The 12652-nt window shown below is 64.9% G+C and overlaps 1 protein-coding gene across 1 annotated transcript; it reads right to left on the bottom strand.

The window, feature by feature from the left end:
* Positions 1-469: 469 nt before the first annotated feature.
* Positions 470-10793, bottom strand: STAT6 (signal transducer and activator of transcription 6). Its single transcript, XM_041406178.1, has 20 exons — positions 10306-10793; positions 7008-7137; positions 6776-6914; positions 5158-5241; positions 4768-5072; positions 4520-4651; positions 4219-4407; positions 4060-4147; positions 3733-3855; positions 3524-3616; positions 3185-3391; positions 3014-3108; positions 2781-2917; positions 2527-2673; positions 2278-2347; positions 1880-2005; positions 1695-1796; positions 1531-1596; positions 1188-1334; positions 470-1112 (listed from the first exon to the last, which is right to left on the bottom strand). The coding sequence occupies exons 1-20, from the start codon at positions 10631-10633 to the stop codon at positions 935-937; spliced, it is 2886 nt and encodes a 961-aa protein (XP_041262112.1). The 5' UTR covers positions 10634-10793; the 3' UTR covers positions 470-934.
* Positions 10794-12652: the final 1859 nt, after the last annotated feature.

Genomic DNA, 12652 nt, shown 5'->3' with positions numbered 1-12652 from the left:
CACGCACCCCCCCACCCCGCACCCCGATACCTGCGTGTGCTTCAAGCATGGTCCCTGTGCCGGGGGGTGTCACACGTGCCGGGGGGTGTCACCCCCTCCCAGCACGACGCAGGCGGCGTTTGACGGGCACTGGGGAGGTGCTGTTCCCCCACCCCAAAATCCCTCGGGGTTCCTCCTCTTTCCCCCCCCCCCACCAAAACCGTGCCCAGCCCCGGGGTTCCCACCGCTCCCCCCCCACCCCGTTAGGACTGTGTGGTGTCTTTTTAGAGCATTAGCGACTCTTCCTTTGTACCGTGTACAGTAGATTATTTATTTTGTTATTTTGGAATAAAACTTTATTTTATGGCTTATCTTCCTACCCCCTGCTCCAGCCTGGAGGGGGGGGGGTGGGGGTGAGGAACAGCTCAAAACCCCAAAGCAAGCGCTGATTGCGGGGGTGCAGGGGGGCCCGGGCTGGGGGGGGGGGGGGGTGGGGGTGAGGAACAGCTCAAAACCCCAAAGCAAGCGCTGATTGCGGGGGTGCAGGGGGGCCGTGTCCCCCTCCATGGGGGTCCCGGTATCCCCCCCCAGCTGGGGGCACCGGGCTGGCACCTCCGCCCCGGCGCCGTTCGCGCTGCCGCCTCCCGCCCCCGCGGTGACTCATCCCGGCGGCGTGGGCTGGGGGCACCGCGTGCGGCTGCCGGTGCCCCCCACGCAGGACGGGGCCCCTGCGCCTGCACCCCCTCACCCGCGGACCCCCGGCAGCGGCGGGGGCGGCCAGCAATGCACGGAGATGGGGGGGACGGGGGGTTACCCCAAATCCCCCCAACCCCGCCTTTCCCAGCTGGAGTTTCCACTCCTGCAGGAGTCGGATCAAGTCCACGAACCCAGGCAAGGCTGGGAGGGAGTGGAGGGGGGGGGTCCCAGTCCGATGTCCCCCGCCACAAGAGCCCCCTCACGCGTGTCCCGGCCGGATGCTGTCATCCCACCGCGCCTCCCCCAGCCCCCAGGAGGACAGGCTGGAATTGGGGTACCCGCTGTGCTGCGGGAGGGGCGCGAAGGGGGGCACCAGGGGCACCCCCAGGAGCTGCTCCAACTCCGAGGCTGATGGTTGATCCATGTTGGGCGACATCCTGGGGACAGAAGCAGCAGGGTGAGCGGAGGGGACTGGGAGGGGCTTCCCCCTGCTGCCCCCTCCCCGTGCTTACCACCGAGGAGGGCTCTGCAGCGGCGCTTCCTCCACGGGCTGGAACGGGGGCAGCTCGGGCATCTCTTCGTCCTGCGGCTCCGCAGAGGGACCCGCGGGCAGCAGCTGCGAGACCTCCCCGGGCATGTACTGGTTGGGCATGAAGGGTCTGGGGTGGCAAAGAATGGAGCAGACCGTGTCCTCCCAGGGCACTCACCAGCCCCAAGGTATTGGAGGGGGCACTGCTTGGTTTGTGGGGGGCTGGGGTGGGGCTTCTCCTCCTGCCACTGCAGGTCTGCCAGCCCAGGACTGGGGGGAAGGGGGGGAAAGGGGTGCCCCGCTTCTACCTGTGTGCCAGCTCTTACCCGGGGGGCCTGAAGGCAGGGTCCTGGCAGTGGGACAGCGAGGGAGGCGAGAGAATCGGTGATGGGCTGTGGGGAACAGGAGCACTCAGAGAGAAGGGAACACCCCTGACCCTGCTGGGGGTGGAGGGGTGTCCAAGCTGCCCCCCACCCTGCCCTGCTCCTACCTGTGGAAGGGGGGAGTGAGCCTGTCGGGTACCATCATGATGTTGCTCTCAACCGTGGGGTAGCCCGTGGGCATGGGCTGGGGGCAGAATGGAGTGGAGGGGCTGCAGTGCACACACAGAGAGGTTCAGATTGAGGGGGGGCACTGCCACAGCCCCCACCCCACGCCCCACAGCGGGGCACTCACCAGATGGGGGGCAGCAGTGGCTGCAGATTCTCAGAGTGCAGCTCGTGCTGCAGCATGGGCAGGTTGAACATTGGTGCCTGGGGGGCCTCGGGGGGGGCCCCCATGGTGCTTGGAGGCTGCTGGTCCCTGCAAAAGCACATGGACCCCATCAGCACTGCCAGGTCCAGGCTCTGAAGGGGGACATGTGCCAGTGGGTGCTCAGGGGGAGGGTGGGAGGTGCACAGACGTGACCCAGTGCAGTTTGGGGTCCATGGGGGGGCTCTTTGCTCACCAGCACAGCTCTGTTTTTCCCAGTCAGGGATTTTCCTGCCCAGGGGGATGCTCAGGCTGGCCAGGGGTCTGTGCAAACTCTGGCCCATGTGCACACACCTCCAGCACAGATACGGCCTCACACCCACCTTTCACTTTCCACAGTCATCTTGATGGCAGTGGAGACGTAGCCCCGGCCGTCCTTGCCAGTCTGCTCTTCTGCTCAGGAAGGAGAACCATCCATGAACCACCACGCCCACCATGCCCTGCCAACATCTCTGCCAGCCCCAGCTGCCCCTGCAAGCCCTGGGGCCAGCTGGGTGAGACCCACGACCCCTTGCAGCATTGCTGGGGTGCAGAGGGGCAGCCCAGGGCCCATCCTGGCCCTCTCCACTCACTGTTGTAGTGACTCCCAAACGCCTGGTCCTTGGGGATGTTGGGGTACAGGTTACGGAGCTGCCCCAGGTCCCGGATGCGGTCGCCGAGGGAGCGGATGGACAGATCCTTGGCAGAGAAGGGCTGGATGTTTTCCACCTGGCTGGAGCCTGAGCGAGGGGAGACACGTCACTGCATTCCAGCGCTGGTTCCTGTAACTGCCCACACCCCCTGGCAGTGAGGAACCCCCCCTGCACTGCACCTGACCCCGTCTCACCGTCCTTGCCCCGCATGACGTAGGCGATGGTGACGCCGCCGATCTCGGAGTCGCTGAAGCGCAGCAGGAAGGTCCCGTCCGGCTGCATGCTCAGCAGCTTGCACACATACTGCTTGCTGATGAAGCCCATGATGAGCCTGGAGAGGTGGACAGGTGGGGAACAGGGGTCAGGATCACCCATGGCAGTGCGGTGGGATCAGGACCCCCCCAAAGCCCAGCCCTGGGGCACCCACCTGTCTGACCAGTAACTTTTGAGGCATCTCTTGGTGAGGTCCAGGACTCCATCAAACCACTGCCAGAAGGTGAACCCCCGGCCAGGGAGGATCTCCTGAGGCAGAGAGGGGCCATGAGGCTCCCCATGGCTGTGCTGGCCCCTGCCCACCCTGGCCATCCCTCCCAGTCACCTTGTTGAACTGGGCCCAGGAGACATGGCGGCTCTGGAAATCCTCGGGGCTGGCGCTGTGGTCATTGAAGATCTTCTGGGCCAGGAAGAAGTAGTGCTCCTTGAGGAGCCCCTTGGTGGTCTGCACCTCTGCCATGAACTTCAGGTTCAGGGTGTCACACATCTTGTCCCACGGCACCCGCTCGGCCACCACGAAGGGCACCCGGTCCTGGGGGGGTCATCAGGACAGGATGCCCACAATGTCCCACCCCTGGGCTCCTGCTCCCACCTGCGCTGGTGGGAGTCCAAAGCCCAGTCAGCCCCAGGTTTCAGCTCCTTCCCTCCAGCTCGTGGCACTCACAATGTCAGAGAAGGCATTATCCCACAGCACGGTGGCTTTGGCATTGTTGTCCTGGTTCCCATGGACGATGACCACAATGGGCAGAGACAGGACCTGGGGGCACAGAGTGGCCCTGAGCCACGCATGGTGGCTGCCCTGGGGACTGCCCCAGCGCAGCACACGTGTCCCACAGGAGAAGGCTCAGCACATCCAGCCCCATCCCAGGGTACCTGGAGGTGGATGGAGACGTTGCTGGGGGTCAAGGTGACATTGGTGCTGAACAGGACGGCACATTTCTCCTCTGTCACTGACTCTGAGCCCTTCCGCTCGCAGCGCTTGATCTTCTTCAGCAGCTGGGGAAGGAGAGCTGAGCATCCCCAGCCTCAGGACTGAAAGGTGACATTGGTGCTGAACAGGACGGCACATTTCTCCTCTGTCACTGACTCTGAGCCCTTCCGCTCGCAGCGCTTGATCTTCTTCAGCAGCTGGGGAAGGAGAGCTGAGCATCCCTGGTGGCCCTGGAGCCCCCAGCCCAGCTCCTAGCTGGTGGCACTTACCACATTTTTGAAGTTGGCGCAGCAGTTCCCGCTGGTGGGGTTGGTCTCCAGGGCCACCGTGTTGTGCAAGATCTCCCCCGTGCTCTCGCTGGGCAGAGGAGGGGGTCAGGGGGGAAACAGCGGTGGGGAAACCCCCTTGCCCCCACACCCACTGCTCACCTGAGGGTGTTGCTGTAGTTGCTGAGCTCCAGCTCCCGTGCCTGCTTCTCTGTCACCATGTCAGCCCTCACCATGTAGGGCTTGGGCGCTGCCTTCAGCAGCCGCGGGCCCAGCAGGAACCGGACACTCGCCTGGAACTTGGTCTGGGTCTTCAGCACCTGTGGGGGCTGCTTCTCCACCAGGAAGGAGCTGAGGGACAAAGGGACACCATGGCACTTGGCACAATGCCCTGCCAGCTCTGCCAGATCCCCTGCAGACCCACCTCAACCCCTGGCCACCACAGCCCCCAGCAGCCTGTTACCTCTTGACCAGGCCGGACAACACCTCCTTGAAGCGCTCCAGGAGCCGGGGCAGCAGCTCAGGCCCCAGCTCTGTGCTCGCTGCCATCACCTGCTGCTGCAGCTGGAAGTAAACCTCGACCAGGTTCTCACACCTGGGGAAAAGGGGGACCCCTCAGCACCCCACGCTCACTCACCCAGAGCCCTTTGGGCCGGCAGAGGGAGCAGGAGGTTGCTCAGGATTCCCCAGCCCTGCCCTGTGCCCCCTCACCTCTTCTGCAGCGGTGCCAGATTCTCCTCAAAGATGGCCCCATTCCCTGCCAGCTGCTGTTGTCTCTTCCAAATCTGGATCCTCTTCAGGACCTGCTGTTTGGCCGCCTCCAGCTCCTTCACAGCCTCCAGGATGAGGGTGGGCAGTTCCCTGGGAGCCACGGGGCTCTGCACAGCCCCGTCCCGCCCTGAGCCCTCCTCCTGCAGCGCCTGGATCTCCCGGACTCGGTGCTGCAGCCGCTGCAGCCCCAGGCTGAACTTCAGCTCCTCCTGCCGCCGGTGGAAGCTGAGGGGCAGGTGGTGGTGCTGGGGCAGAGCAGAGCGGGGTCAGCGGGGGCTGGGGCCGGTCCTGCACCTCGGGGTGCCCGGGAGGAGGGCGGGGAGCACCCACCCGTTTGAGCACGGCTGCTTTTTCACCCTCCAGGATGGCTCTCACGACAGCCACCAGCCGCAGCGGGTCCCGGCGGAAGGTGTTCTGGGGGGACACAAATGGGGGGTGTCAGGGGGGACACGACACGTGCCCCCTGCTCCTGGCCCCCCTCCCGCCCCAAACAAGGTAATTCAGGGGTTCCACAACCACCACAGAGCTGATTTGCAGCTTTAAAACCACTTTAAATGGTGCATAGAATCGTGAAATATCTGGAGTTGGAGGGAACATCAGGATCATTGGCCCAAACTCCATTTTTTTTTTTGTATAAAAAGTAGAAGAATGAACTTGAAATAGAGCAAAAAAAAAAAATCCAAACTGAAAGGAATTCTCCATTCCTGTGCGCATTTCCTGACACCTGGGGGAGACTCTCCCAGCTGCCCTGGGTGGATCAATGCTTTCCAATGAAAACAGGGAGAGGAATTCCCCTGCTGGCTCTGCCTCCCGTGTCCCCCGTGCCAGCTCCTCCGGCCTTCACGCATTTCCCAAATTAGCTACTTCCCAAAACAGCAGCAGAAACACGATGGGGGAATGGCTGATGACGTGCTTGGTGGGTTCCTGTGCCGGTGGGAGCTCCAGGGTGGGGGTCTGGATGCAGCACTGGCAGCCCCGTGGGCTCTTCCAGGGAAAATGTGGGATTCAGGGGATGAGAGGCTCAGGTTTGGCTCCCACCTGCAGCCCCCAGCCCTGTGCTTGCCCATCCTGGGGGCCACCTAGGGACAGCAGCACCAAGAGCGGGGAACAGCCTGGCTGGGCATGGAGGCATGAGGATTTGGTGTTCTGGGATGAGGGATGGAGGGAGGAGGGAACACAGGAGGGCTGCTCTGCGTCAGCATTTTGAATAATAAAAAAATCCCTAAGCTGAAACATCTGCTTGTTTCCTACAGCAAAAAGCAACAGTCTTGTTTTGAAAAGTCACCCTGCTCCCCAGAAGTTGTGACTAAAGCTGATCCCTTCCCAAATGCTGGATATTAAAAAGGTCTGTTACCAAAAAAGCAGAGTTTTCAACCAGAATGGGGCTCTGGGAGTGAGCCCTGCTCAGCCGTGGTGCTCTGAGCTCTGCTGGCCAGAGGAGATAAATCAGAGGGTTGCGAAAGGGACAGAGCAATTCCAACAGCCTTGATAAGAGAAAGAGCCCCAAAAATGAAACCCAGAGCTCACAGCAGGAGGAAATGCAGACCCACACGGCCTGGAGGAAGGAGAAATCAAACACTCGAGCAGAAAATGGGGAACATCTGCTGAGATGGCCCCCAGGTGCCAACAGCTGGGGACGAGTGGGGCTGTGGGGGCTGAGGGGCTCAGGAGGGTCCCCACGGGACCATTTCAGGGAAGACGTGGCAGCTCCCTGTGGGCCACTGGGCTGCAGAACTTGGGACAGCCCTGGGATGCAAACAAACCCCCTCTGTCCTCTGGAAGACCCCAAAAACCCAATTGCTGAGTCTGCTCATTGCTCAAAAGCCTGGAAAAGGGTGTCACATAGGGACCATCCTGAGGCATTGAGCCCTTCCAGCATAAAATAATCAAGCTTTCCTGGGAGCTGGCTGCAATCCCAGCGTGACCCAGCCCCAGGGTTCCTGCACACCTCGATGTTGCTGACTTGCTGCAGGATCTGGCACTGCTGCCCATCGCTGCTGGCAGCGCTGCGGAGTTTATCCAGCATGTCCGAGAGCATCCTGCTGGCCATGCTGCTGCAGAAGGCGTCTGAGCCATTGATGAACTCCCTGGAGAGGGGAAAAGTTGGGACGATGGGCATGGATCCCCCACCTGCCCCTGTGTGACCCTGCTCCGGGGAGGAAGGCTCCAGGGAGACTCACCAAGGCTGGTTCTCCAGCCACTCGGCCAGGAGACAGCGCAGACTCCGGGGAAACTCCGTGGAGAGGCTGCTGAACTCCTCTGGTGGCATGTGGGACACGAGGTTCCACAGGGACATCTTGGAACAGTCACCTGAAGACAGGAGAGGGGATGGGGGTAGGACCACTTGAGCAGCCCCCAGCCAGCCTTTGAGGGCCAAGAGCCCCTCAGGGAAGAGGCAAGAGCTGCTGCTTGTCCCTCCACATCTGAACCTGCTGCTCCACTGGGCTGGGGCTGCTGGGGAGGAGGAGAAGAAGGAGGAGTGGGAATCTTGATCCAGGATCAGTGTCTTGGGCAATCCTGGGCGGGCTGGCAGCCCATTTGTGCCTCAGTTTCCCGCATCTCGGGGATTCCCTGCTCCTTCTGCCACAAGGGCATTCGAAGGGATGGGCAAGTGCTGCTGGATTTGGCATGGGAGAGCCGGAAGAATGTGGAACTCCCAGGGAGTGGGAAAAGTGTGAACTCCCCCAAACTTGGTGAGGCCGTTCCACTGGGTTGACCCCAGTGAGGTGGCTTGGCTGCCCCCCAGAACTTCCTCAGGTGTCCCCCACAAGTGGGGCCCTTCCCCAGCCTCCCCTCACACTCGGTGGGCTCCAGAGATCAGGAAAAGCAAGAACAGAAGCGGAATGAGGCGCTACATAGGGAATTCCACCTGGAATGCCCGGGCTGGAGGCTCACGGCCCCACCGCGCCCCAAGGTGGGCGTTGGAACCCCAACATTCCCAGCCCGTCCCCTCAGCACTGCCCGCGCCTCTTCCCGGCAGCTCCCGCCCTTCCTCCCGCCCCGCTGGCCCCGCCGCAGCCCCGCGGGCCAGGGGGGTCCCCACACGGACACACCTCGCTGCCGGTTCCGCCGGCCCCGCCCGGGGCCAAGGCCCGATCCCGCGGCGGATCCCGCAGCGTCTCACGGCCCAGCCGAGGGGCCGGGCAGCGGCGGGACCCCCGGGCGGAGCGGGCCCTCAGGCGAACGGGCGAGCGCGGAGCCGCCTGACGGCCCCAATCCCCCGCGGGCAGCGCGTTCCCCACGGGCCTGGGCCGCGCGGAGCCGCCGAAGGCGCAGGGCGGAGGTGGAGCTGAGAGACTCCGAGAAGCCTGCGAGGGGAAGGAAGCCAGCGTCACTGGGCAACGTCGCGGCCGGAGCAAACAAACGCCTGCGGCCTGCCCCGAGCCCTGCAGCGGGAGCACGCCGGGCTGGCCGCGGTGTGTGGGTTCGGAGCCCTCACGGAGCACCGTGTGCCACCCCAGGAAGGGACCGAGCGTGGTGGCTGGAGGCTGACGCCTTCCAGCAGTGCTTTTGCTTTCGAGTCCACGCTGCCCGGAGCAAACAGATCCCGAGGATTCGCCGCTGGGATGAGGTTGCTCCGAGGGGTCAATGCCCGGTGGGAAACGCACACAGCAATTCTGGGAATGCTGCTGGGCTTTTCCCCACAGTCCCAGTGGGATTCTTGGCAGGAGGGGAAAAACAATCTCTTCTTTTGCCACCCTCGAGGTTAATCCCCATCCTCCTTCCCCATGAAACCTGTATTTCTGCTCAGCCCTGGGAGGCAGCTGCTGGCTGGAAGCGCCAACCTGGAGCGTAAGCCTTAAGCCAGGCATGCCTGGATCTGCTGAGAGCCTGCAGGAGAAGCTGCTCTGCTCCCTCCTCCCACAGCCCAGGAGGAGCTCGAGGCTGGGGATCTGCCTGTCCCCTCCTGGCATCAGTCACAGCAGCTCCATCAGCCCAGCCGTGCCCTGAATCCCTCCAATCCCAATTTCCAGGTTTCCCTCTTCTTCTCCTTCTGCTTTTCCCACTTCCCTCCTGGGGGCAACACCCCATGGGGAGCCTCCTCCAGGTCACCCCGGGAAGCCGAGGTCACAGCTGTGTTGTGGCTGGGGAAAGCCACACGGGGCAGGACACAGCACCTGGGGAGGGGGAGCAGCCGCCCCCCACCCGCTCCCCCTCCCCAAACCCCCTCCACGCAGCCACTTTCGCTTCCTCTTCCACCCGAAGGCCTTTGCCTACCCGTGGGGCTGGGGGACTCCCGGGCGAGAAGGTGGCTCAGGAGGAGCCCAGGTACGGAGAGGGGGCTCAGGGACCCCCACAGTCTCAGCACGGGCTTTGTGCTCTCACTGCAACAGGAAACCCTGTTCCCAAGCCGGAGCCGCCGTCCCCTTCCCAGTCCCCTTCCCGGTCCCGAGGTGCTGCCGTACATCCCACGGATGTTACTCATTAACCACCAGCCCTTTCTGGCAGCCAACCTCAGCCCCTCACCCTCGGGCGGGCTGTGTCGGGGTGACGGGGGTGGATCCCACCCCGGGCCATGTCCCCGCTGCCCTCTGCGATCTCCCAGCCCTCTGCACCCTCCTCACCCTGCGGGGCACCTCACAGCACGCTCCCTATCCTGCCCGCAGATTCCTCGGGGCTTTCGCACCGACAGATGTTCTGAGGTTTTCCAAATGCTGTGAACACCCGGACTTCTCTCTGACTCTGCCCTCGCCGGGAAGAACCCGAGGAACATTTCTGCCCCTCAGCGTGCCTCAGTTTCCCCGCGGTGCTGAGGACGCCACTGCTGCCAGCCGAGGCTGAGGCCAGAACACAGGACACGGTGGGACACTGGTGACAGTGCCACGAGGAGGACACCCACGTGTTGGGGGGGCTGCCCACTGCTGACCGCTTGGGGCATGAAAGTTCTTCTGGTTCGTAGGAAGAGGAGCGGGGCCTTCCCAGCCGACCCAGCCCAGGATGACTCACGGCTCGGGGAGCCCGGCCTGGATTTGGTGCCGCTCCCGTCCTAGGAACTCGCTGTCAAGGTCCACCGGTGGGACAGGGGAAGGAAGGGGTCTTCCTTTGTCCCAGGCACGCCCCCTCCCCAAACAACACCCAGCCAGGAGAGTGGGGTGCCAGCAGAGCTGGGTGCCATTCTCTGCCCACACCCAGCGACTGTTCCGGACTTCGGGTCGAGCTGGGCTGCGTTTCCACCTGGGCGGCCGATGCAGCCTGGGTGCCACCGGTGCCGGAGCCCCTTCCCCATCCCATCCCATCCCCAAACACCCCAGTGAGGGGCTGACAGGGGGACCTCCCTCTGAGAGGCCCCGCTCAGCCTGTCACACGTCGCACTGCCCACCCTGAAACAGGGAGCACCCCTGGACACCCCCCCAGCCGCGGGCAGCCCCCGCCCCTGGGATACCCCGCAGAGCCCCGTCCCCCCCCGGCTCCCATGCACGAAGTCGGGGTCGGGAGGTGCCAAGCAGCGGCAGAGTCCCCGGTCCCGTTCGCCGTTACCTGGCGAGAGCAGCCGCGGGCGGGGGGCGGCCGGTCCGGCCGGTCCCCGCGGCCCCTCGTTCACTCCATAGCGGCGGCGGGCGCGGCCGGTCCCCGCGGCGGCCCCGCTCCGCCGGGAAGCGCCGAGCGCAGGAAGGGGGAGGAGACGCGGGAGCAGAGGGATGGGAGGGCACCGGGACCGGGACCAGTCTCGGCAGGATCTGGGATCCCCGGACGTCGCCACCGAGGGGCTGCGGCACCCACCGGCTCCGCGTCCGTCCCGTATCAGCCCCCACCCAGTCGTGACCCCACTCTTGCCCCGTGTCCCCTCATTCCTGTCCCCCATCATGACCACACTTCTACCCCATATCCCACTCGTGACCGCCCATCTGCCCCTTTCCGCCCCCACACACCCACTGCCCGCACCCACGCGTGTCCCCCCGCCCCATCGGTGACACCCGCTCCTGACCCTACTCCTGCTCTAATCAGGTCCCTCTTTGCCGCCCTTCCAAGCCCCCCGCCCATCCCCGTGGGTGCCCCCCGCCCATTCCCGCACCGGGGCCGGCCCGGTTCCGTGGCACCGCTGTTCCCGTTTGCACGGGATCGGACCGTTAGTCCCGTGCTGCACCTTCCCCGCACGGTTTGAACCCCGGTCCCCGTCCTGGGGTCCGAGCCCGTGGCTGGTCCCGGGCTGTGCCCGCCTCTGCTGCGCCCTCCAGTACCGAACCGAACACGGGGGCACTGAAAAGGGGTGCTCGTTGCTTGGGGGTACTCGGTGCTTCACGGGGGTACCCGCCGCGCCCCGGGGCGCTCCTTCGGCCGCTCCGACCCCCGCGCCCACCGGAGCGGCGGGGCAGCACGGGGCACGGCCACCTCGGGGCCGCCAGGGGGCGCTGCCGCACCGCGGTGCCACCGGGGCCAACCGAGGGCTGCGGGGCCGGGGATGCGGTACCGGGACCGGGGATGCGGTACCGGGGCTGGGGCAAAGCCCCGGGGTCCCCGCGATCCCCCGGCTCCTCCCGCCGCGGCACCAGCGAACTCTCCGTGCTGCCATTTCCAGTATCAAATGTTGCCGTGGGCCCCGTGAGCGCGGGTGGTCCACTACGGGACATCCCGGGAGAGCGGACACCCGCCGCGGCTGTTGGGGACTGGGAAGGGGCTTCCCGGCTTTCTCATGCCCCCGTCCAGGACGGTCTCGAGTGGGGAGGGGGCTGCGGAGCGCTGGCCGGGACCTACACGTGGTGGGAGGAATGAGAATCGCACCGGCTCCCCGGGTCCTGTGCGACGTTTGGGGGCTCTGGGGGAATGGGGGGTACAGAGCCGGCCCCCAGAACCCCTCCAGCCCACCGGGTTACACCGCGCTTTTTGCCACCCCGGCGCTTCTGCAGGGGCGGCGTCCCGGCAACATCTGGACCTTCTCCCGAACATCTGGCGCCGCAGCAGCCTGAATCACCCTCCCCCCCCGCAGCTGCCTGACCGGGGTGGGGCGGAGCAGGCGTGTGACATAATTAAAAAAACATATGACGTCACGCGGAGGGGTCTCATGGTGCCCGATGACGGCGCCGGCACCGCTGCCCATCTCCCTCCTCGGCCCCGGGCCTTGGCAGGCATGGCTAGCGGATGACGTCACGGCTCTGGCTCTGACGTCACGGTTCCCAGTCAAAGCCGGAGTTGGGTGAGTGATGGCCGGCCTTGCGGATGGTGGGACCCCCATGATGGGGCTCCGCTGTTCTGGACCCCCGATCCTGAGCCCTGCTCCCGTAGCCCCCGCAGGGACAGCTGGGGGGACAGCGAGGGTCCTGTGCTCTGGGGGGGTGATGAGGGACCCCCTGCCTTGGGGGGACAGTGAGGGTGCCACTGCCTTCGGACATGGTGAGGGTCCTGTGCCCTGGGGAGTGACGAGGGACCCCCTGCCTTGGGGGGACAGTGGGGGTCCCACAATCCTTGGACTCCTGCGCCCAGGGGGCTGATGAGGGATCCCCTGCCTTGGGGGGACAGTGAGGGTCACACTGTCCCTGGACATGGCAGGGGTCCTGTGCCCCTGGGGGGTGATGAGGAACCCCTGCCTTGAGGGGACAGTGGGGGTCCTACTGCCCTTGGATATGGCAAGGGTCCTGTGCCCCTGGGGGGTGACAGGGGACACCTGCCTTGGGGGGACAGTGGGGGTCCCACAATCCTCGGACTCCTGTGCCCTGGGGGGTGACGAGGGACCCCCTGCCTTGGGGGGACAGTGAGGGTCACACTGTCCCTGGACATGGCAGGGGTCCTGTGCCCCTGGGGGGTGATGAGGAACCCCTGCCTTGAGGGGACAGTGGGGGTCCTACTGCCCTTGGACATGGCAAGGGTCCTGTGCCCCTGGGGGATTACA

Source organism: Onychostruthus taczanowskii, unplaced genomic scaffold (genome assembly GCF_017590055.1).
Source record: "Onychostruthus taczanowskii isolate IOZ18803 unplaced genomic scaffold, ASM1759005v1 scaffold245, whole genome shotgun sequence".
In the NCBI taxonomy this organism is placed as follows: domain Eukaryota; kingdom Metazoa; phylum Chordata; class Aves; order Passeriformes; family Passeridae; genus Onychostruthus; species Onychostruthus taczanowskii.
The sequence above is the reverse complement of the archived record's forward strand: the minus strand, read 5'-3'. Positions and strand labels throughout refer to the sequence as shown.

Bases quoted from the DNA above. Each gene is read 5' to 3' on its own strand.
- STAT6 (XM_041406178.1), bottom strand. From the start codon at position 10,633: ATGATGGGGGACAGGAATGAGGGGACACGGGGCAAGAGTGGGGTCACG. The intron at 3,856-4,059 runs GTAAGTGCCACC...CTCCTTCCCCAG, and splicing joins GCGCCAACTTCAAAAATGTG to CTGCTGAAGAAGATCAAGCG. The intron at 3,392-3,523 runs GTGAGTGCCACG...TGACCCCCCCAG, and splicing joins ATAATGCCTTCTCTGACATT to GACCGGGTGCCCTTCGTGGT.